Raw genomic sequence first — 23,938 nt, 5'->3', positions numbered from 1 at the left:
GTCCTAGGTCTGGACACACAAAAATAAAAGACACGTTCGTTGATTCCAAGAAGATCTCCTTAGCAGGATATAGTCTAGAACTCTAAGAACTCTTCCATGTAGGCTAGTTTTCTAGCCACGTGACCTTGGGAACACTATTAATCCGCCAGAGCCTCCTTTCCCTCTTATGCATAAAGGTAATAACACCTATTTCACAGGATGTTGTGAGGGTTTGATGAGATAATGCATGTTAAGTGCTGCGCCAGGTACATAGCCACAGGAAATAAAATGGTTCTGTTGTCAGTATACTAAGAACTGAAATATAGTGAAACCTAAGTCTTGCCTTACCCCTCAGATACAAGTATTCACTCCCCCTGTGTCCCCACTATGCCCTGTACAGACATCTATTTCATCAGGTACAGTTGACCTCTGAACCACAGGGGCTTAAAACGGTGTGGATCCACTTACACGTGGGTTTTTGTATTTTTTTTTTTTCAATAAATGCAGAATGGTACTAGAAATATATTCTCTCTTTGTTATGATTTTCTTAATAATATTTTCTTTTCTCCAGTTTATTTTATTGTAGGAATACAGCACATGATACATATAACATACATAGTATGTGTTAATCAACTGTTTATGTTATCAGGAAGGAATCTGGTCAACAGTAAGCTATTAGTAGTTAAGTTTGGGGGGTGTCAAAGTTATACATGGATTTTCCAACGTTAGGGGGGTGGGTGCCCTTAGCACTGTCGTTGTTCAGGGGTCAACTGTATAGAGAAATAACGCCCTCACTAGCCCTGCCTTCTCACCTCTGTTCCACAAGTCTCAGCCAAGCATATTTCTTTATCTTTAGTAACACAGGCTAAACCCCTCATAGTCCCCCATGCAGACTGTTTCACACCTCTGTGCCTTCATTTATTATGCGTTTTCATCTACCTGGAGAGCCTTTCTTTACCAAAATAGCTCTGGCTCATTTTTCCAAGCTTAAGGGATACCTCCAGAGGAAGCCTCCTAGACTCCATCACACGTTAGATGCCCTTCTTCTATGATCTCAAAGAGGTCAGTGCTAAGCTCTGGCAGCAGAGATAGAAAGAAACAGCACAGAGAAATATATAAGAAACTATTACTAGCAGAACTTATTCCCTAAATGAATGTGTAGAAAAGAGAAGGGAACACAATTGCCCAGAACAATTAACATTCAGCCAGCCAATGGACACGTGCTAGACACTGAGGATGCAAAAATGAACCACCCCTGCCTTCAGGAGTTCTCGGACCAACTGCTGGGGAAGTAGAGGGCTCTACAAACTGCCAAGGGAGTGTGAGAAACGTCAACAGAAGCATGCATAGGTCTCGCAGAGCAGAAACCCAGGAAGAATCAGGGAGGGCTCACCAGAGGAACCCGCCCTTGAGCTGAATCTCAAGTGAGGGCTAGTAGTTCGGTCAGGCAGAATGGAGTGGGGCTTGAGAGCACAGACCTAGGAATCAAAAGTGGGTTCAAATCCTGCCCCTGCTGCCTGCTAATCTCAGAAAGGCAGTTGACACTCTTCGTTTAAGCAAATGCAATGAGAGTACCTGTCCCCAAGGGTGGTTCTGAGTCCTAGTGACCTAATGTGTATAAAAAGCTTGGCGTGGTACTTGGCGCCTCCTGAGTGTTCAATAAATGGTCACTGGTATGTTTAGTATTCCCCAAATTGATTCATCCTTCTGTAATGTCCTATGTTCATTTATGGTTTTACTTATTCACTAAGCCAAAACCCTAACTAACATTTTCAAAATCTCATCTTTGCACTATTTCCCAAACTCAGCTCAGAGCACCTCTCTCTCCTGAATGTCTCTCAAGCTCTTCATCATTCATCTCTTACGTGAACGACCTTAGCGACTCCCTCAATGGTCTCCTTCCATCTTCCATTGCTCCCTCCAGTCCATTTCCATTCTTAGCCAAAGGGGTCTTTCAAAAACTCACATAAAACCATGAAATTTCCAGGGAGCCTGGGTGGTTCAGTTGGTTAAGCATTGACCTTCAGCTCAGGTCATAATCCCAGGGTCCTGGGATTGAGCCCTGTGTTGGCCTCCCTGCTCCGTGGGGAGCCTGCTCCTCCCTCTCCTACTCCCCCTGCTTGTGCATGCTTTCTCTCTCTCTCTCTTTCTCTCAAATAAGTAAATAAAATCTTTTCTAAAAAATGAAATCTCCAGTTTAAAAACCCCCTCTCTTCCCATGGGTCCCTTCTGGCCACGTCTACTCTATACCCTCTCCGCCCCATCCAAGCCTATCACCTCCCTCCAGTCTCTGCTCCTCCCATGATCCTACACACATACCCTACTGTGCATTTGCCCAAGCTGATCCCTTTGCCGGAAATGAATGTCCTCCCTCTCTTCCTCGGCTGCAAAACTCTAACTCGTCCTGCAAGACCCAGTTCAAAAGGCTCTCTTGCAGAAAGATTTCCTAGACTCAACCAGCTGCTAGAGGTTTCCTCCTTTGGTCTCCTCAGCTCCTCTGGGAGAAGCTCCATCTGTACATGCCATTCTGTTTATGTGCCTGGCTTTGGCCAGCTGGGACCAATCGAAAGCACAGGGACTGGACCTAATCCTTCACTTGTCTGTGGTGCTGGGCTCCCCAGGGGAGACTCCCACCTGGGGAGATTAAGATGTCATGTCTGTATCAAGATGTTAACTATACTTGTTCAGGGTTGTGTTGCTCCTCTGTCCCCATCCCATTTATACCTCATGGTCCTGGGAAACCGGGCCCAGATTCTGGGAAAAGACATAGACCCATAAAGAGCTGTAGAGTGTAGAAGGTTAAACACAGACTCAGCCACTTCTCGGCTTTGTGATTTGGGGTAAGTTGTTTAAACTCTCGAAGCCTTAGTTTTCTCACCTGTAAATGATGGTAACAACAATATCAGCTTCAAGGATTACTCCGAGTACCATCTAGTGCAAACCTTGCCCATGTTCCAGTTTTAGAGATGGGAAAACTCAATCTCAGAGAGGTGAAGTGACCTAGCTAAAGGCTCCCTTGGCAAGTCCAGGGGAAATAGACAAATGGGCATTTCCAGTGGAAACTCTGGGATGGTCATCCAACCTGAGAGTCTCAAGCCTGGCTGCCATCAAAACCACCTTGCACACCTGTTAAAAACTCACTTGAGGGCAGAGAGTCTATTCCCAGTGTTAGGGCCCAGGAATCTGTGAGAGAGCAGCTCCAAGCTGACTCACTTGCAGGAATTTGGATCACATGGGGTTCACTCCCCCTTCTGGTGGTCTCATATAAGTGTGTGTGTACGATTTCTTGCTTTTCAGGTGGCCTCCCACACTGGCCCATAAAAACCTAATCAAAACCCTTCCATGCATGGCTCCCCGTGGCTCTGAGGACCCAGGCCCACCTGTCTCAAGTTGACCCAAAAGCCCAGCATGGTCACGCCTCTGCTCCCGATGCTCTTTCTCCTCCTGGCCTTTGCACAACTGTTGTCTGATCTTGGAGCATTCTTCCCAGAGCTGGCCCTCCTCCAGTAGCTCTTTCCAGCACTCACCCTTATTCTGTAACTGCTTGTTTACTTGTCTGTTAGCGCCAGAAGTGTAGAAACTACACTTGTTCAGGGCCATCTCCCGGTGCTGGCCAATGCCAACAGTGGTCCTTGATAAACGCCTGCTAAATAAATGAATGAGAATGGCCTAGTCCAGTGTGGCCCAGAAGGGCAGTCAAAGCCTTGGGTGGCTCTTCTTCCTGCCTGAGGGTGACACATCAACCCCAAGCGCTGGATGGGGTTGCCAGACCAGGTGGGAGCTGCCATCAAACCCTTCTGGGCTTGGAAAGCTGTAGAACTAAAAGCTCCCGGTTTGGCGTGAGACAGACCTGGTCCACCACTCCTAGCCCTCCCTGTGACATTGGACAGGTCACAGAACCTCTCCCCAGCAGCTTTCTCACCTGTCCTAAGGATGAGCTACATTCATGTAAAGCCCTCCCCCCTCCACCCCACCACCTGGCCCAGAGCAAACATCCCCAAAACATTAGCCAGCACTACTAGGTCAGAGTTGTTACTTAGCTTCCCAGGAAAGCTCCATTCTCCCCTTGGAACCCCCACCAAAGTGCCCACCCAGAGAAGTTATCAAAAAAGGTGATAACACTAAATCGAACAGCGTTTCTGCTGCTGATCAGGTGGGGTGGAGCAGAGGCAACACCAGACCCTTAGGGGAAGGGAAACCAGTATCCATCAGCATCTAAGAATAACAGCACTCCCTGTTTATGGAGCACAGGAAGGTCTGCCGGGGCTCTGGGCTGCCTGCTGCGGGAGGAAGCCTGGGAGCAGTGGGGGGGGGGGGGGGGGGGGGGGGGGCAGAAAGAGAAATGGATTGAACTAGGAGTGGTAGAGAGAAAACCCTTCCCTCCTTGGCCCTTGGGTCCCTCCAGGAGGGCTCAGGTCCTTCTGCGGCCACCAGGGGGCCGAATCCCCTTTGCCCCAGCTGGCCCAGGCTACCACGCTCTCCCCAAACAGAGAGAGTGGCTCCTGGCCTGCCTTCCCTCCATCCCCCCACCCTGCCTCCCCACCCCCACCCCCCGCCGTTCTCCTACCCACCCCACACACACTCCTGGCTTCCACACACGGGGCAGAGGTGGCTCCTTCTGGAGAGAGCAGCCGGCTCCAGTGCAGTTCTGCCGTTTTATTTTTCCTGGGATACTCAAGGGGATGTGGGAACAGCCACAGGTGTGGTGAGGGGAAGCCCCATCTCCCCTCCCCAGCAGCTGGGAAAGGGGAGAGGCCCAGACGCCCTGGTCCTGGGTTGGTCCAGCCACTGTGGTCCCTGGGCCCGGTGGGCTGAGGGCTGAGGGTGAGCCCCTGGGAGGGTGGGGCAGGCTCCTAGGTGGGGTTCGGGATTCTTCATAAAAAGCCACGAAGCTTGATCCCCACGAAGCCCAGCCCCGCGGGGTGGGGAGAGGGGACGCAGAGCCCAGATGGGGGACCCGGCCCGGCCTGGCCCGTGGGGGGGTGGGGGTAATGGCAGAGATGGTGCCGGTGGGGAGGAGGTGGGGACGAAGCGTCGGACCAGGAAAGAAGAGGGTCCAGGTGGGGGCGCAGGGCGGAGAGGCACGGCCCCCAGCCCAGCCCGGGCGCCTTCGCGTGGGGTCAGGAAGGTAAAAAACCCACGAGAGTGTGACGGGCAGGAGGAGCCGGGGCGTGCGGTGCCGGCGGGGCGGGCGCACGGGGCGGCCCGCGTTCACAGTGACCTCGACGCTGGGTGTACAGTACGGGTAGAAAACCGCGGGCCCGGGCCCGGGCCGGGCGGGCCGGGCCGGTCACAGCCTGGTCTGGGCCTCGGGGATGTAGATCTCGATGCTGTCGGCACTCTCGGTGGCCGAGCTGTGGCGGAAGGAGGCGGCGCGCTTGGCCGCCAGGAGCCGCTTGCGCGCTTCCTGCCGCTGCCGGTCCACCGAGTCCAGGGAGCGCTCCTTCACCGGCACGCCCCGGCCCCGCGAGGGCTTCTTTGGTATCGGCGGAGGGACCTTCTTCTCCTCCTGCCGGGAGAGGGGGGCGGCGGCTCAGTCTGCGGGCGGGGACCCCCCCATCCCCCGCTCGCGCCCCCGCCGCCCCAGGGGACTGACACCGCGCAGCTCCCACGCGGGAGGGCGGCCCGAAGCCCCAGGTGTGCCTGGGACAAGGTCAAAAGCCACTTTTCATTAAAAATTACGAATCCGGGCGCCCCCTGGTGGCGCCGTTCGCGACAACTCGCATCCGAGCGCTTGCTCCTCCCGGGCTCCTCCAGGGACTTGGGTGGGAAGTGGGCGATTTCCCTCCAGTCGGGAGGAATGCAGCGGCCCCGACTCACGCAGGGCAATGGGGGTTCGCTACGAGGCATCTCGGCCTCATCAAAGACAATGTCTAGTGCAGTGAGTGCTGAGGGGCCCCCCAAGATCCCCTCCGTGCCTGGGTCCAAACTAAGGCAGTCCCCTCTTCTGGGAGCTTTAGTTCTGCTCCCTCAGACTACAGCTGGTCGGAGGTGGCTATAGCCACCGCAGGGTTCTGGCAGCTCAGGCAGTGATGGGCACAAGGCCGAGCAGATGGCCGTGACCAAGAGTGTGGTCCTATTAGAAGCAGACGGTCACCATCACGGATCCAGGACTGCCTTTGCTGCCTGTGAATGCCCTCGGCTCCCTTCCTCTCCCCACACAGGCCCTCTGTGGGGAAGGGCATTTTCCAGGGTCTGGCCTCTTGGCTTGAAGGGACTCTCCCCCTACCTTGGGCTCCAGGAGTTTCCAGCTGTTGGCCTTGAGTTGCTGTAGCTCCAGGAACTTGAGGGTCACATCCTCTATAGAGAGCTGCAGGAGGTCCCAAAAACCCGCCAGGTCCTGGAAAGTGGGCACGGGGAACGCAGTGGGGTCCTTCAATAGAGGGAGACAGAGGAGAGACAGCTGGTCAGGAAGGTCTGCACCCCAGCCAGGACCAGAAAAAGCCCCATCCATCTTCCCCACCAGGAAGCTCAGCCTGGGAGAATGGGGTCTGGGGGAGGGGAAGGTAGGGAGACAAGAAAGAACCTAGGCTGCTCTGTCTTGGGCGCAAACACCAGGTCTTACCTCCAGGAATATACCCTCCCGGGGGGCTTCAGCCCATGGGCACTCACCATGCTTTGCTGACACAGCCGGAAGAACTGCTGAACCTTCTGGGACAGGAGAAGCTGTGTGCTGCCCACGGCACTGCGGATCTTCTCCAGGACTGGGGAGCAGAAGCAGATTCAGAGGAGGGATGGATGCCTCTCATTTCCCAGCCTCTGAGAAGTCTGCCCTGAATGACTCAACCTTGCCTTATCTGGCACTCTCTGTTCGTCTGTCCCCTCCAACCCCCTCCCCATCCCATCCCCAAGTCCCTAGCAAGCGGCTCCTATCCCACAGCACCAAGAAGGCTGGATCCTTGGACACCAGCGTTTCTTCAGACCACCTCCATTTCGTAAGCACTTATCTTCCCGTGTCCTCCTTTCCTCCTGTGTCATGGAACAGAGGGAAACCAGTCCCCACCTGGCCCTCCAGGCTTACCCAGGCACCAGCTCAATGACCACCCATTGGCAGAACTTTGTCATGCATCAGTAGGTGACTCTTTGACTCATCAAGAGTTACTGAAAATTTCATGTGCGTGACTCTCATCTTCGTAGTCACCATCCCATCAACTTAGGGATTCTGAGGTATGGCTGTGTCTCCCCTCAGATGGACTTGCAGGGAAGGGCTGTGGCCTCCCTCAGTCCAGAGCCATGTCTTGGGGCAGAATGTCCTTCACCTAGGCCTCAGACAGTGATCTGACCTTGTGCACTGCCTCACCCTCCACCTTGTAGTGTGGTCCCACTCCCTGGGTCAGTCCTGGACTCCCACACCAACGAGATGGGAACAGAGTTCCCTTGACCTCCATGGGCTGGGTGACTTGGCCCTGCCGTGCCCTTCCACCTGGTCACTTGCCCAGTCCCATCCTGGCCTCTGAAGCTGTTTCCCCGCTTCCTTCCAAGACGCCCTGAGGCCAAGGGGGACCCACTGAGATCCAGGTCAAAGAAGCAAACCACGAGGACACACACTCAGGCCCAGGCGGAGGGCTCTCCCGTTCCACTGCTCACCGCCAGCCCCAGCTACGATCCCTTCGCGCATGCAGGGCCCCTCACTCACTCTCCTCGGGCAGCTCATAGTCCTCCGCCTCCCGCTCCATCTGCTGGCACCAGTGCTCCAGCTTCTCCACCTCCGCCCTCAGCATCTTGATGAACCACTCGCCGTCCCGCGGGCAAGGGGACGTGCGGCCTGAGTCAGGGAGGCTACGTGAGCCGCGCTCCATCCAGGAGTCACGGCGGCTGGACCCAGGGCCGGGGGTGGGGGCAGGGGCAGGGCCTGGCGACCCATCAGTGGCCGGCGGCTCATACGGCAGTGGGTAGCCCTCGCGGTAGGCCCACTGGCCCTGCGTGTGGACCGTGCGGAAGACTGAGTAGGTGGGGGCCCGGGGCCCGGGCTGGGGCTCAGAAGCGTGCCTCTGGAAGGAGCGTCCAAACTGCAGGGCCTTGTCTTCTGTGGCCACTGTGGCCAGGCCGGCCAGGCCCTCCAGTTCCAGGTCTGCCTGCACACCCGCGGTCACACTGTTGGAGCGCTTGAACCTTGCCCGCCTGGTGAGAGAAGTGGTTGTCATCGCTGCTCCTGCCCAGTCACATCCCCACCCCCCACCCCTGGCAACCTCCCCTCGCCCCGCGCCCCACCCCGTCCCCAGGCCAAAAGGAAAAGGAATGAGAAAAGAAACCTACAGTGGGATGGACATTAATTCTTGACCTTTAAATACAGAGTCCCTGCGGGGGGGTACAGAATTCCTGCTGCACTGCCTCTGGACGGGGCTGATATTCAAAATATCTAACGATCTGTACTCCAGGGGCAGAAGAGATGCTGGCACCACGGCCCAAATCAGAATGGACACACCCAGAGGGACGGAGCAGGACCTCCAGAAGCTGGACCGTGGGGCAGAGCCAAGGGCCGAGAGAAGGGCCAGGGTGGCCGCTCTTTCCCAGTGGCCACAGAAGGATTTCAGCATTTTAACAAATAGTAACTCTTTGCTAGTTTGCACCATCGGCAGGGGTTTGTCTTCAGCCTTTCAGAAATGGGTAAACTAGAGCCGGGAGAGGACTGTGGTCACCTTGCTACAGAGTAGCTACCCAGGGTTTAGACCCAGGGCGGCTGACTCCACAGCCCAAGCACTTCCCACCACACCAGCTGCTAGAACATCAGGAAGAACTGCCTGGGAGAGGCCCGAGAGTGGGAAGAGCCTGCAGCTGCAAGGACTTCTCCTCTAGGGAGCCCCACTGCCCAGCCCAGAGCCTGGCCAGACACAGCCAGAGCCAGTGGAGGTGAATTAAGTTGTTGGCAGGAAAGACATCGGGCCTGGAAATCTCTCGTCTTTGAGTTAATATGCAAATCCTCTGCAAAGCAGAATGTCAGTTGGCCTTGTTCTTTGTCACCCCTCCCCCAGTTCAGAGCTCTTTCCTATGCGAAAGCCCATGGTCCCTGAAGCCATAGAGCTGGGGTCAGACAATCCTTGAAGAAGTGGGGGTCAGGAGATGTGGGGGTGGTGGGGAGAGGTAAACAAAAGTTGGACATCTGGAAATTTCAGGACCATAAAAGACAGACCCATCCGTCCTAAGCCACCTCCACCCCATTATGGTCTGAAAAGAGAGGGAATGAGGCGGTCTTGGGGGACCCCTCTAGCTTCCCTGGAGTGTCCTCCAACCCCCACAACTTCAGCCTCTTCTCCCTGCCTGCCTTGCCTGCCTGCTTCCCTCCAGCTGGCGGGCTGCCTGCTGGGAGCCTGTTGTCATAGAAACCAGGCCCAGAAGGATGCTGCAGGACCCAGGAAAGAGAGATGCACTCATATGCAGTCTCCAACAATCCCTCTGTCCCCACCCCCACCCAGAGAGAGAGAGAGAGAGAGAGAAAGCGAGAACATATCCTCACTGCCTCCCACATGGTGTTCACCCCGGCATCCACCCTGTCCTGCCCTGGTCAGGATTTGTTCCACTCTCTGCCTTGCCATTGAATCAGCCTCCTTTCAAGACACTTCTGTCTCCACTCAGCACAAAAGAAAAGCACTGGACGAGGAGTGAGATCTGAGTTCTAATGCTGGCTCTGTTGCTGTGCGCCTTTGGGAAGTCGCTCACCTTCCATCTAGTGTGTGTGTGTAAAATATATTACACGAGATATGATTATATATAAATACACACGCACACATATATACTACCTAAAATGATAGAAATGGACCAGTAATCACCAAAGTACTACCTCTCTCAAAAATTATCCCTTACATATTTTCAGATCAGGGGCCCAACATTCCCTCACCAATCCAGAGCAGTCTTCCTAAAGCTGCCCTTTGCCCAGCACATTCCCCTGCCCAAAACTCTTCCCCAGCTCCCTGCTGCCAAAAGAAAAAGTTCAAGTTCCCTCCGCTGACATTCACCCAATGCTAACATCTAGTCCGGAAGCAGTCCTCCTCTCCAACCTCATCCTCCCCGCCCCCTCGCCACATTCTTCTTGTTCCCCAAGTAGATTATATTGGCCCTGACTTGATGCCTTTGCACGTGCTATTCCTTTTTCTAGAATGGCCTCCCTCCTCCTCCCTCCCTGGCCATTTCCGACTCAAGTCATATCTTCCTCTGTGAGCCTCCTGACTGTGCCCATGACCGCCCTCAGCACTGTACCGCCCTCAGCAGCCTTCTTGGGTGTGGAAGCAGCCCCAAGCCCCAACTTTTCTGCTTAATTTGTTCTCTGTCTCCGGAGAGAGTCTCGTGTGTCTAACTGAACTGTTCTGAGGCACGTTGGCTCTACCGCCAATGTTTTCGTGCCTCTGAGCTCCAGTCTGCCTTTGGCTCCTTCAGTGCTCCAGCAGTTGCAAACCACATACGTAAAGGTGGGGCTTGCCCCAGTGAAGACATCATCGAAGGCTTGCCTTCCCTGTCTGCTTCCCTGGTCTCTCTCACAAAACATGGATCTGTCTCTCAGCCCCACTGCATGTGTTGCCTTCCACCCAGCCTCTCAGGGGTCCTGAGAAGATCACATCCAGTCTGGATGTGGCCACACGGACAGGCCACATGGTCTGGAACAGAAGCATGCATAAATACCCCAGGCTTCATGGTTCTCAAGTAACGACTTCCGTGAGATCTCCTCACCATATCTACCTCAAGGAAGACCAAAAGAGTTGAGGAGCTCATGGGATGCCTAGAAGCACAGTCTTCACCAATACTCTCAACTGGGGGCCAGAGATCGGCACGGTCCCAATAGGAGTTGGTCAAGTGGTATTTAAAACCAGCAGCATGAGGCAAACCATAAGAGCCCCTTAACTAGAGAGAACAAACTGAGGGTCGCTGGGGGGGGGGGGCAGGTGGGGACATGAGCTAAATGGGTGATGGGCATTACAGAGGGTTGGAGGTAATGAGAACTAGGTGTCGTATGTAAAAGATCCATCACTAAATTCTACTCCTGAGGGTGCATGGGTGGCTTAGTTAAGCGTCTGTCTCTTGGTTTCAGCTCAGGTTATGATCTTAGGGCTGTGGGATCGAACCCCACATCAGGATCCCCACTCAGCGCAGAGTCAATTTCAGATTCTTTCTCCATCTCCCGCTGCCCCTCCTAGTCACGTGATTCTATCTCAAATATATAAAAATCTAAAAAAAAAAAAAAAAATCTACTCCTGAAGCCAATTCTACACTATATGTTAACCAACCTGAATTTAAATAAAAATTTGGAAGAAAAATAAAATAAAGTAAAATAATAAAACCAGCAGTGAGAAGCACCTGACTGGCTCAGTCAGTGGAGCATGCAATCTTGATCTCAGGGCCATAGGTTCGAGCCCCATGTTATTTATTTCAAAAATAAAGTCTTTTAAAAAATCAGAAATAAAAATAAATAATAAAACCAGCAGTGTGGAATGTGGTCACCCAAGAAAAGAGCAATGTAACAAAGATATAAAGCCCTGGGGAACATGGACATTTCAAGGGTTGGTGGAGACAATATAGCCCCACAGGCGTTTAAGCCAGAGAGGAAGAGAAAGGAAACCAGGGCAAAGTCACCTAAAAGCAGAACAGAGACAGACAGTCTGAAGAAGGAATAAGTAATCAACAATGGAAAATGGTGTCCATTGATTGAGCAAAATGGAAGCCACTGGGGACCAAGGCAAGAATCAGTGTGGTGGGGTACAGGGCTGACACAGATGGAGGAGGTTGGCAGGAGGTCTAGAAAACTAGGCAAGACAATTCTTTCAAAGAGCTTGGTTGAGAAAGGAAGAAAAGAAAAGACAGTGTACCTGTAAGGGAGGGATATTTTGGTTCTTTTTCAATTATATCTCAATAAAGCTGGGGGAGGGAGGGAAAGAGAGGGATGTTTTATTTAGGATGGTGCTCCCATCCCATATCTTGAGAGGAGAGAAACTGCAGGGTATGCAGAATAATGACTGAAGAGGTCCACATCCTAGTTCCTGGAAGCTCTGAGTAGGTTACTTTCCACAGCAAAATGGACCCTGCAGATATGATTATGTTGAGGATCTTTCGATGACAAGAAGAGTCTGGATTATCCAGGTGTGTCCAATTTAATCACCAAGGTCCTTGTGAGTGAAAGAGGGAGACAGGTATGTCCAAATCAGAGGAGATGGGATGACAGGATCAAGGTTGGAATGATGTAGTGTGGGGACTCAGCCTGCCACTGGGGCTCTGAAGAAAGAAGTGGGCTTCAAGCCAAGGAATGTGGATAACCTCTATAAACAGGAAAAAGTGGCAAAATGGATTTTTCCCAGAGCTCCAAAAGGCATCAGTCCTGCCAACACCTTGATTTTAACTCAGTGAAACACAGTTCAGACTTCTGACCCCTAGAAATGCAAGATAACAAAAATGTATTATTTGATGATGCCAAATCTGTGGTAATTACAGCAGCAATAGGAAACTAACACAGCCTGTAAAGAAAAATCAATTAAAGATAGAGAAGAAAGAGGCGGTCGTCCAAGGACCAAACATAAGGAGTATAAAGAACAACTAACATCCTTTGAGCACTTAGTATGCGTCAGACTAAGTATTTTGCATAAAAATATGCTCAAAACTCAGAAGCGGTCCCACAGTAAGAGTGTTAGTATCATCCCTATTTACAGATGGGAGAACGGAGGCTTAACGAGGAAAGGTGGATTCTTATGATCCGACAGTTACCAATTTAGTCCAGTCCGGCTACGGAGGCCAGTGCTTTCGCCACTCCAGTCCACTCCATTGCCTCCCCAGGACTGAGGAAGGGGGTGGCTGTAACTGGGGAGACAATGCCTCAACCTCAGGCAGGACTGGTGGCAGAGGCAGAGGCGAGAGAAGGAAGGCAAGGAAGTTGGGGGTTGGTCCAGAAGTGGAGAGAGGTCCCACCGGATGACCCCAACCATTACAGTGAAGTGAGTGGGGAGGTGGTCTGCCGGAGATGTGGGGGTGGGGGAGGGTCAGGGGAGAAATGAGAATGAGCAGCTTTGTGGGAAGTCGCCCCGCAAAGTAGTTAAGCACAGGCACTGCCTGGAGTGAAAACTCAGCTCTATGGCTTGTGCCTCAGTTTCCTTGTCTACCCATGAGAATGATCACAAAATTCTCATGAGATAATATATTGTAAAGAATTGAGACCGGCACCTGGCCTATCCATTGTAAATGTTAGCTATTATATGGAAAGGCCCGGAGGTTCGTAGCTCTCACTGAAAAGAAAGGGAACTGGACAAACACAATGATGGGAATGTAGCACTAAGAACCCAGCGAGGGCACTGTGGTTATTAATTATTGTGATTGCCGCTGATCACTTCCATCTGTTCTCACACAGCTTTCGGAATAAAACCTCTTTTATACTCCAAAGCACACTGTATTATAGTTAGTAATTTGCATTTGTCTCCCTTATAAATAGAGCCATTTCTCACATAAATGTTGGCTGAGTGGTTGGTTAGTGGGGGTTGGGGGGATTGGTTGGTGAGTTGGTTGGTGGGACTGACTGGCTGAAAGGAAGGATGGTAGAGACCACTACTCATCCCCCAATATCCCTTCTCCCTTTTTTCCTCAGTAATAGGATCCCACAGTTTGAAGCTGGACACATGGTCACTTCGAGTAATGACTCTGTTACCAGTTTCCCTGGTATAGCCATATGGCTAAGTTCTAGCTCACAGGTTATAAACAGAAGGGTACGTGCAACTTCCAGGAAACGTTCTTAAAAGGAAAATGGGCCATTTTTTGTTCCTTCCTCCTCCCTGCTGACCAGAACACAGACACAATGGCTGGACTCAAGCAGCCATCTGGGAATATGAGTTGGAAGCCAAGTGCTGAGGATGCAGAAGGAACAAGATAGAAGGAGGCTGGGTCCTGACACCGCACAGCACCTACCAGCTCTAAATGAATCTCTGGACTTCTAAGCAGCAAAGAAATAAACTTCTGTTTATTTTGGGGCTTTCTGTAACTCACAGCCAAACCTAATCCTAACGATATCAGATGAATTTTCAGGGTAGTGAAGTCCAGAGCTCATGTCCCTGTCTAGTTCTGGATTTGGCAGTATTTGCTGTGGTCTTCCCAACAGCTGTAAACACAGGACAGAAACCGGCCTCCGTGGTGAGTCATCACTAATTCACAACAAGGCCTGTCACAATATTTTCTTCCTGAGCTTTTTAACAAGGTTGAGGAGGTCTCCCCGCCTCGAGCTCTTTGGGGGTGACAATGATCACATTCCTGATGATTCTGGAAGTTCTTATCTGGTTATTTCTGGTTGACATTTCTATCTGTGATTCTCTAAGGGATAACACAAAGGGCTCTGGGAAGAAACTGGTTTATCCCAAGAGACGCAGTGTCCAGAGAATGTTCTACATCCAGGAGTTGTCAATAGGCTTTACCAGGAGTATTGGCAGCAAGCTGGCAGGGGGTGGGGAGGAGGCACTGGGCAGGGAGGGGGTAGGGCAGTAGCATTGCAGCAAGGCACAGCCATTGTACTAGCTGAGCACTACGTGAGAAAGCATCTAAGGGTTTAAACATGTAATCAATCAATCAAGCCCTGAGTCTATCACCCCAGTCTGGGGGCTGTGACAGTGATGCCAAGATGGGGCCAGGGTGGGGGATTTAGGAAGAGTGAGTGAGTCAGGAACTGTCCTTCAGTAGAAGTCTGAGGAATGGAGGCAGTATCCACACCCAGGGCTTGTGGTCAATCCACAATGCATTGCTTTCGCATGACTGATCTGGGAGTACAAACTCATGAAGGGGCGCCTGGGTGGCTCAGTCAGTCAAGCGTCTACCTGCAGCTCAGGTCATGATGCCCCATAGGGACTTGCATCCTTGCTCAGCAAGGAGCCTGCTTCTCCCTCTGCCTGCCACCCTCCTGCCCCCCCCCCTTGTGTGAGCTCACTGTCTCTCTCTCTCTTTCTCTCTGACAAATAAATAAAATATTTTTAAAAAATATTCATGAGGATGGAAGCTTCCTTCCCGGGCCTCAAGGGGCCCTTTTCTTTCAGCCCAAAGCCAGAAATTATCATGATGCTAAGGAAAGAGTGAAGGGAAGGGGGTGGCCTTCCTACATAGAGTTCTCCTGCTGGCCCTGTTTGGGCTCAATTGGTTATAAGTAGGGTTGCTAGATAAAATAGAGGACTCCCTTTTAAATTTGAATTTCAGATAAATAACAATTTTTTAGCATATTTCATGCAATATTTGGGAACTACTTACATAAAAATTTTTCAACATTCATATCTAATACCCAAATTTAACTGAGCATTCTGGTGTTTGTTTACTTTGTTTGTTTTTGCTAAATATGGAATTTAAGATAAGGTCTTAATAGGAAGGCTCTAGAGGTAAAAGATACAAAGGAATCCCCATAGCTAAGCATTTGAGGCAAAAACAACATGGTTTCTATGTTCTTCAAGGGCCCCAGGAACAGTCTTCTAATGTTTAGCAAGGATATTTGATGCATTCTTTTATTCTGGCCCAGAGTATGCTGGGTCTACATAGACAGATGCTGTAGGATGTGACAGTGCTGATAACTGTTCCTTAAGTATGCTCCCTCCCACCACAGGGCCTTAGCACATGCTATTCCTTCCACCTACAACACTCTTATCTCCCACTTCCACCTAGATAATTTTTGTTCATCTTGTTAGACTGCATTAATTGTTCACTGAGATCTCTGTCCAAACGTCACTTCCTCCAGGAAGTCCCACCAAACCCCTCTGATAGGTCAAAGTCCCCTATGATACACCCTCACTGTGCACAAACCTCTCCTTTGTAGCACCACCCAAGACATACTTCTACACCATTTATGAGCTCCTCAGATTAATACAGCAGTATGCTTTACAGGGCAAGGGCAGTCTGGTTTCACGTACCTTTGTTTTTTGGGGTTTTTTGTTTCTTTGTTTTTTGTTTTAAAGATTTTATTTATTTACTTGACAGACAGAGATCGTAAGTAGGAAGAGAGGCAGACAGGGGGCCAGGGAGTAGGCTCCTCGCTGAGCAGAGAGCCCGATGTGGGGCTCGATCCCAGGACCCTGAGATCATGACCTGAACTGAAGGCAGAGGCTAACCCACTGAGCCACCCAGGCACCCCTGGTTCCACATACCTTTGTATCCACAGAGCCCAGCAAAGTACTTGACAAATAATAGGGACCCAATAAATATCTGTGGGCAAATGAATCTTTGGTGGAAGTGCAGCGGAGATGGAAGTAAAAAAGCACCAACACCCACCCCTGTGTATTTCCAAACCAAGTTACACTGATGGTGGGGCAACTGGAAAAACCCACCAATGACAGTTATAAGGAGCAATAAATCTGAATTCTTCACCCAACAGGTTGGCAGGGAACACAATGAAAGGTAGAAAAGGAGAGATCTTTCCTCCCCAGCAATTTCTTTTTTTTCCTTTTAGGGTTTTATTTATTTATTTGACAGAGAGAGACACAGCAAGAGAGGGAACACAGCAGAGGGAGTGGGAGAGGGAGAAGCATGTTCCCCGCCAAACAGAGAGCCCAATGTGGGGCTCGATCCCAGAACTCTGGGATCACGACCTTAACCGAAGGCAGACACCTAACAACTGAGCCACCAGGCGCCCCCTCTCCGGCAATTTCTAAAACCCATGTGCAGAGACAGACAACAGATCCGGGGACCAGTGAGACGGGAGTCAGGATAAGAAAGTCCAAGAAAATGGGGCGGCGGCAGGTGGGGGCTCCTGGATATTTGCCTAGAGAGGCTGCTGGTAGTCATGGCTCGCTTTTATGTACCATTTGGGGCATGGTGTGTGGTAAGTCAGACTTAAAGTGCCAGGGACATAAGGGACAGAAAGGACAGTGCAGGTGTATAACTAGGATGCCTGCAGCAGACAGGCAAGGGAGCCTGGCCAGAGACACATGCCAGATTTCTCCTCTACCCACCTGTCACCCCCTTGGTTTCCCAGTATGATCACCTGTGCCGGGCAATTCAGTTCTTCAGACATCCCCTCCCCAGTTCACCCCACCAAGACCTCACAAATACCTACACAGGAGCAAGGAAGACCTCACTCTTTGCCTGTCTCCACCCTTCCGTGACTTTGCTCCAAAATGCTTCTCAAATTGGTCCGTTTCTCTCTGTATCTGCAGCTATCAGCCTGGTCCGGACAACTGATCAGTACAGTAGACTGAGCTAACTTAAGAAGCTCCCACTCACACACACACACCCCCGCAAACACACAGAAATGCCAGATAAAATGAAGTCAAAAGGTGTTTCTGCTATAAGGCCACGCTTGAATATAGGAAGAGAGATATCTTTAGGTACCAGAGACAAAAAGGAAAATCAAAACCTAAGAAGTGAGCAGGAATCTAAGCCAAGTGAGCCATAGGAATATTGGGCCAGACATATGCTAGAAGCTAGATGGTAGTGCCCAGGGAGGATGAGAGGAGAGCCCCCAAATCAATCCATGCATCCTGGGAAGCTGGAAGGAGACCCCGTGCATAAAGCCAGCAGCCAAGAAGGGTCAATTTCACTCACAACGTGGACTGGAAAACTCAGGTCACGCTCCAGGAATGTGGCCAGGAAGTAGGATGCTGAGAATAAGAACATTAAGGCTGCTTTGTGTGTGGGTGTGGGTTCCAATGAGTACCACCACTGACATGCAGAAACCTCAAGCTGAGACAGGAACTCTAAAACTGGTCCCACACTCAAGCAGTACTTTAAAAAACACAGAACCCATGAGGAAGGGGCGGGCAGTGACAAGTAATAGTGAACACATAAATTGTTAAGATATGTTTGTAAATCTAAACCATTAAACCATAAAAGATATAAAAACAACTGATTTAGCAGAGGTTTTTTTTTTTTAAAGAGGTATAATCCAAATACTAGACAAATACAACATGGGAGATGGGAGGAGGAAGTTAAGAAGGAAATTAAAGTGTTCCAAGGTTCTTGGCGTTTGCCTACGAAGGACAGATATACTCACTAATTTTAGACTTTATTAGAAAAACATTAAATTAAGTACATCTGCTAAAATTTTGAGGAAAATCACGATAGAAAATGTAAGCTTCCAAACCAGGAGGAGGACAAAGAGAAATAAAGTAATTTTGATCAGTTCAATAGAAGACAGAAAAGTAAGGGAGGAGGAAAGCAAAGAAAACCCATGACCGGGCACTTGACTGGCTCAGTTGGTGAAGCATGTGACTCTTGATCTTGGAATGGTGAGTTCAAGCCCCATGTTGGGCATAGAGATTACTTGAAGGGAAAAAAAAAAAAAAAGAAAAAGAAAAAGGAAGAAAGAGCATATCAAATAGAAAATTTTTAAAGAGATAATAAAAATAAGTCCAAATAAATCAGTAATGAAGACATATATAAATAGATTAAATATGTCTACTGAACTTTAGCTCCATTTGGCTTACAAGCAACAGATCTACAATATAAGGATATGGGGAGGATGATAATCAAAAAATGGAAAAAGATATTTTGGCAAGTTAACCAAAAGAAAGCAGCCATACTAGTAAAATCAAGCAAAATAGACTTGGAGGCAAAAACCCATAGCAAGGATGAAAAGGAGCCTATTTATGATAAAAGAACCAACTCACAAAGATATAACAATCATAAACCTGAATACTTATGAATAGTATCCTCAAACTAAAGAAAAAATTAATAAAATTACCAGGGGAAATGACATATCCACAATCAGAGGGAGATTTTTTTTTTTTTTTTAAGAGAAAGGGGTGGGGGCAGAGAGGGAGAGAGAGAATCTTAAGCAGGCCCCACAATGCCCAGCACAGAGCCTGTTCTGGGTCTTCACAACCCTGAGATCATGACCTGAGCTGAAATCAAGAGTCAGACACTTAATGAACTGAGCAACCCAGGCACCACATGGTGAGACATTTTTGATACAACTCTCTCAGAACTGGCAGATCAAACATCCAAAAAAAAAAAAAAAATTCAAACATTTGAAAAATATAATGCGTAAGTCTGACCATCTATATAAGATATAGATATAGATATAGATATCATATATATGATATATATATATATAAAACAGAAGAAGCCTCAACAAATTCTAAGTAATAAAAATATTACACAGAATGCATTGTATTCTGCAGCAAATTTAGAAGTCAGTAGTGGAAAGGGAGCTCCCAAACCCTCCCTCCCAACAAAATTTGGAAACTTTAAAAAAAATCTTCAAAATAATTCCTTTGGTGTAAAAGGAAATTATGATAATAGCTACAAGCTATTTAGAACTGAACAATGGAAATACTGCATCTCAAAACTTATCAGCTTAGCAGTATAGTTAAAAGGGAATTTATAGCCTTAAAAACACATGGTGTAAAATAAGAAATAGTGTTCAAGATGCTGTTAAAAAAAAAAAAAGACAAAGATAGTAGGAAAAAGAAAAAGATAAAAGAGAGAGAAACAACAGAGACACTAACCAAATCTAAAGGCGAGTTTTTAAAGACTGATAAAATATAACTTTAAAAAATATATTAAGGGATGCCTCAGTGGCTCAGTCAACTAAGCACCAGACTCTTGATTTCAGCTGGGGTCATGATCCCCAGGTCATGATCTCAGGGTGGTGAGATCGAGCCCCACAACAGGCTCCATGCTAGGTAAAGAGCCTGCTTAAGATTCTCTTTCTCCCTCTCCCTCTGCCCACCCCCCACCCACTTGCACACATACTCTCTCTCTCTCTCTCTCTCTAAAAAAATAAAATAAAATAATTTTTCATAAATAAATAAGAATAAATTAAAATGATAAAATATACAAACCTCAGCCAAGACTGATTAAGAAATAGAGGTAAGACATACATATATGGTACTAGGAATGAAAAGAGGGGACATGAGCTACAGATACAATAAAAACATATAAAATTATAACACTATAACACTGAAAGAATGTTTGTGCCAAAAATTTTTGAAAACTCAATTTTTGTAAAATGGCCCATCTTTTAGAAAAATATAAATCACCAAAATTGACTCAAAAAGAAAAGGAAAACAAGAGCAAGTCAATAACCACACAAGAAACTGAAGCTGTAATTCCAAAAGCTCCTCCTATTCCCAAAAGGCATCGGGCCTAGATAGTTTTACAGGCAACCTTTACTCAACCTTTAAGAACTAGATAATTCTTCATTTACACAAATTGTTCCAAGGAACAGAAACACAGAGAATGCTGCCAAATTCATTTCAGGAGTCCAGCATCCTCTAAATACCTGAACCGAATAACCACAATAAAGCAAAATCGTTAGCTAGTATCACTTATGAACACAGATTATAAAAATCTCAAAGTAACGGCTATTCAAAAATCCAGTAACATATATAAAAAATAACACAGCAAGACTGTGACAAGAACTGCTAGAATTCCATATGCCCATTCTTCTCTTGGTCTTTAGCCATAAGGACCCTGATTTTCAGCTATGTGCTCTGCTCATTGTGCCTTGCTTCCCAACTAAGACTCCATGCCACAGACTCCCTTGCAGCTAGATGGGACCACCAGATGAGGTTTCAGCCAGTGCCATGTAGGTGAGAATGTGGGGTGTAACTTTCAGGAAATCTTCCTCCTTGGTACCTCTCAGAATGCAGACAGGATGGCTGGAGCCTGAACTTCAGCTCCCAGGACAGAGGTGATACACAGAGTAAAAGGGCAGCAGGACGGAAAAAGCCTGGATCCTGACACTGCACTTCAACATCCATGCTTCTTCTTTTTCTAAGTGAGAAACAAACGCACTGAAGAGGTCCTGTTCCAGCCAAACTCCTGTTCCAGCCAAACTTCATCCAAACTGATAACAGCATCAAGCAGGGTTCATCCCAGGAATGAAATAACAGATCAACATGGAAAATCTATTAACAAAATTCACATTACAGGTGAAAGGAGAAAATCTATTATCATCCAAGTAGATTCTGAAAAAACATTCAATAAAATGCCACTCTTGTTTTCTGTTTAAAAAGAAATAGCCTGCTAGGAACTTAACGTGATAAATAGTATCCTTAATGTGATAAATAGTATCCATCAAAATCTGTACCAAACATCATTTTACTTATGAGTAGGATTTGAGACGTTATCCACTAATGTCAGGAATGGGACAAGACTGTTCCACTCAACGGTGAACTAGAAGTCCTATTCAATGCGTTGTAAGAAATTGTAAGAAATTGTAAGAAAAGGATATTAAAAGAAATATCATTCTAGTGGCACCTGTGTGGCTCAGGCAATTAAGCATCTCACTCTTGATTTCGGCTCAGGTCATGATCTCAGGGTCATGAGATCAAGACCCCTGTCACAACCAGCTCAGAGCCTGCTTAAGATTCTCTCTCTCCCTCTCCCTCTGCCCTTCCCCCGACTCATGCATATGCTCTCTCTCAAAAGAAAGAAAGAAATATCCTCATTTGAAAAAATAAAAGAAGACTAAGTCAGAGAGGGAGAGAAACTGTAAGAGACTCTTAAACATAGGAAACAAACTGAGGATTGCTGGAGGGAAGAGGGGTGGGATGATGTGGTAATAAGGTGATGGACATTAAGGAGGTCACGTGATGTAATGAGCACTGGGTATTATTATAGAAGACTGATGAATCACTGACCTCTAGTTCTGAACCACTAATACAGGATATGTTAATTAACTGAATTTAAATTTAAAAAATAAAAGACAGAAATATCCTCATTTACAGAAAACATGACTAACTAAAACCCATCATGATTTTCAGGTAAACTATGAGTCCCACTAAGAGACAGCAGCAATGTTGTTAAATACAAAATCGCTGTATAAAGCTTTATGATCTTCCCATACCTAGTAGTGCCCAATTATAAAATACAATAGAAAGAGAGAGCCCCCATAATGCAAAAGACTGTCACCTTTCTTCTGGATCAGGAAACATTCCTGCTTACTAGCCTCCCCACACTCACTATTATTTCCCTCAAATTCATTCTCCACTTAGCAGCTAGTGATCTTTTGTAAACATAAATTAGATCCTGTCATGCTCCTTTCACCTTTTAATGGCTACTCATCAGTTATAATTAAATTCCAGTTCTTTATCACTCCGGTGCTCTGCACGACCTGCCGCCTGCCTCTTCTCCGATCCACTCCCTCACCGCTGCCCCATCCATTTCACACCACCCCAGAACCTTCTTTCAGTTCCTGCTGCGTGTCAAATTCTGTCCTGCTCTAGTGCCTTCACATATGCTATTCCCTCTTTCGGCAATGCTTCCGCCCCCAACCTCCACTTAAGTGTTCCTCATCAATCCTCAAGTCTCGGCTTAAATGTCACCCGCTCACCCTCAAGAAGATCCCTTCTCTCTGAGCTTTCTTCTTTCATAGTCTCACCATAACATGTAATAATATCCCATGACATATTATACCATAATGTATAATCATATTTTTAGTTGTGAAACCTTTATTCATTGCCTCGATTCCCTTCTAGACCATGACTTCTATGAGAGCAAGATTCAATTCTTTGATGTTTCCCTGAGCCTTTAACAGGAACAGCCATATAACCGATGCTCAATAAGTATTTTTCTGAATGAATGAATGAATGAACAAATGACAGAGTTTGCTGATTTAGCCTGAATCTCAGTAGAATGCCTACTGCACTCCTCCCAGTATTCAGGCTTGTTAAGAGGAACCCCTGGAACCCCAGGGGCCTAACTGGATGAAGGACCAAGAAACCTTATAAGGGACTGAGTGGGGGTAATGGGTTTGGTTGATGGTTCCTGGGGCAGCAGCAGAGATGGGAGAAGAGTTCTCAACACAGAGTTACATCCCTCCATGCCTCCTACCCCACCTCACAAGAACTCAGGTCATGGACTTGTGAATTGCATTTGCCATGAAGTGCTAATTTTCTGAGATCTTTGTGGAATATTAAGAGTTTGAAAGAGGGGTGCCTGGGTGTCTCAGTCGGTTGAGCATCTGACTCTTGGTTTTAGCTCAGGACGTGATCTCATGGGTCATGTGTTCAAGTCCTGCATAGGGCTCCTGGCTCAGCAAGGAGTCTGCTTGAAGATTCTCTCTCTCTCTCTTAAATAAGTAAATAAGATCTTCAAAGACTTATATTTATTTATTTGATGGGGGAGGGGCAGAAGGGGAGAGAGAGAGCCGGGCAGACTCACTGATGAGCACAGAGCCCCGCACAGGGCTCAACCTCATGAACCTGAGATCACGATCTGAACTGAAACTGAGAGTTTCAACTTAACCAGTTGAAGTACCCAGGTGTCTCAGTAAATAAGTCTTTAAAAAAAAAAAAAAAGAGTTTGGAGGCCACTAGCCTTCAGGAATGATGCGGGCAACAAGGCAACTATTTTCACCTTTGATGGAGGCATTCACAGCCTCAGGAGCATATGGAACTGCAAGGAGCTGGAGTATGCATGGAGAAAAATGGTGAAGCCCACAGGAACCCCAAAAAGACTTGATCAGGGGCACACACAATCCATACTCCCAGGGATTCCCAGAAATAGCTAGAGGAACTTGAATGGAAGGCAAAAGGCCCAACGATGGCAACTGGGAACAGAGCTACAAGGGGCTGCTGCTAGGGCTCTAGTTTTCTAGATGTCCAGATGACCATGAAACCCTTACAGACACCCTACTTAGAGCCACTGGCCTGGGGACCCTGCCACCTGAGGACAGATGGGCCACAGTGGCAATGCCACATGGCCATTAGGCCAAGTGTCTTCCCACAGGAAGCCAAAGACCAAGGGCCTCCTCCCAGTAACCCTTCCAGAGCTGAAAATGCTGATTTTCAGCTGGAAATTAAGGAAACCATATTTCTGGAGGCCATGTAATGCCAGAAGAGTGGCTGCTAGTAATTCTACCATCTCAGGCACACCACAGACTCAGGCATACAATAGGTACCCCTGACTGGTTAAATGCTTTTGGGAGCCCAGTGAGGAGGAGTGTGACATTTGCCAGGGGCCCCTGAGAGGCAATCTTCATGTATATTTGTTTCTTTGTGAGCTCACATACTTGTACACCACAGGAAGCAACGAGGGACTGGAAAAATCCTATTATCCCCCATAAACGACAGTTGTTGCAGGC

General features: G+C 48.3%; 1 protein-coding gene across 6 annotated transcripts in view; it reads right to left on the bottom strand.

Moving 5' to 3' along the window:
- Window positions 1–5,132: 5,132 nt before the first annotated feature.
- The window catches only part of DLGAP3 (DLG associated protein 3), a 62,908-nt gene continuing 44,102 nt past the window's right edge, over window positions 5,133–23,938 (bottom strand). For all 6 annotated transcript variants that reach the window (XM_047727952.1, XM_047727951.1, XM_047727950.1 and 3 more), the window contains 4 exons: window positions 7,616–8,100; window positions 6,592–6,683; window positions 6,209–6,352; window positions 5,133–5,488 (listed from right to left, as the gene is read on the bottom strand). In XM_047727952.1, coding sequence (XP_047583908.1) covers window positions 5,270–5,488; window positions 6,209–6,352; window positions 6,592–6,683; window positions 7,616–8,100 — 940 coding nt within the window. In that variant the 3' untranslated portion in view covers window positions 5,133–5,269. The remainder of the gene's footprint in view (window positions 5,489–6,208; window positions 6,353–6,591; window positions 6,684–7,615; window positions 8,101–23,938) is intronic.

This window comes from Lutra lutra, chromosome 4, assembly GCF_902655055.1.
Source record: "Lutra lutra chromosome 4, mLutLut1.2, whole genome shotgun sequence".
NCBI lineage: Eukaryota > Metazoa > Chordata > Mammalia > Carnivora > Mustelidae > Lutra > Lutra lutra.
Note: the sequence above shows the minus strand (reverse complement) of the source record. Positions and strands in the feature narration are given on the sequence as shown.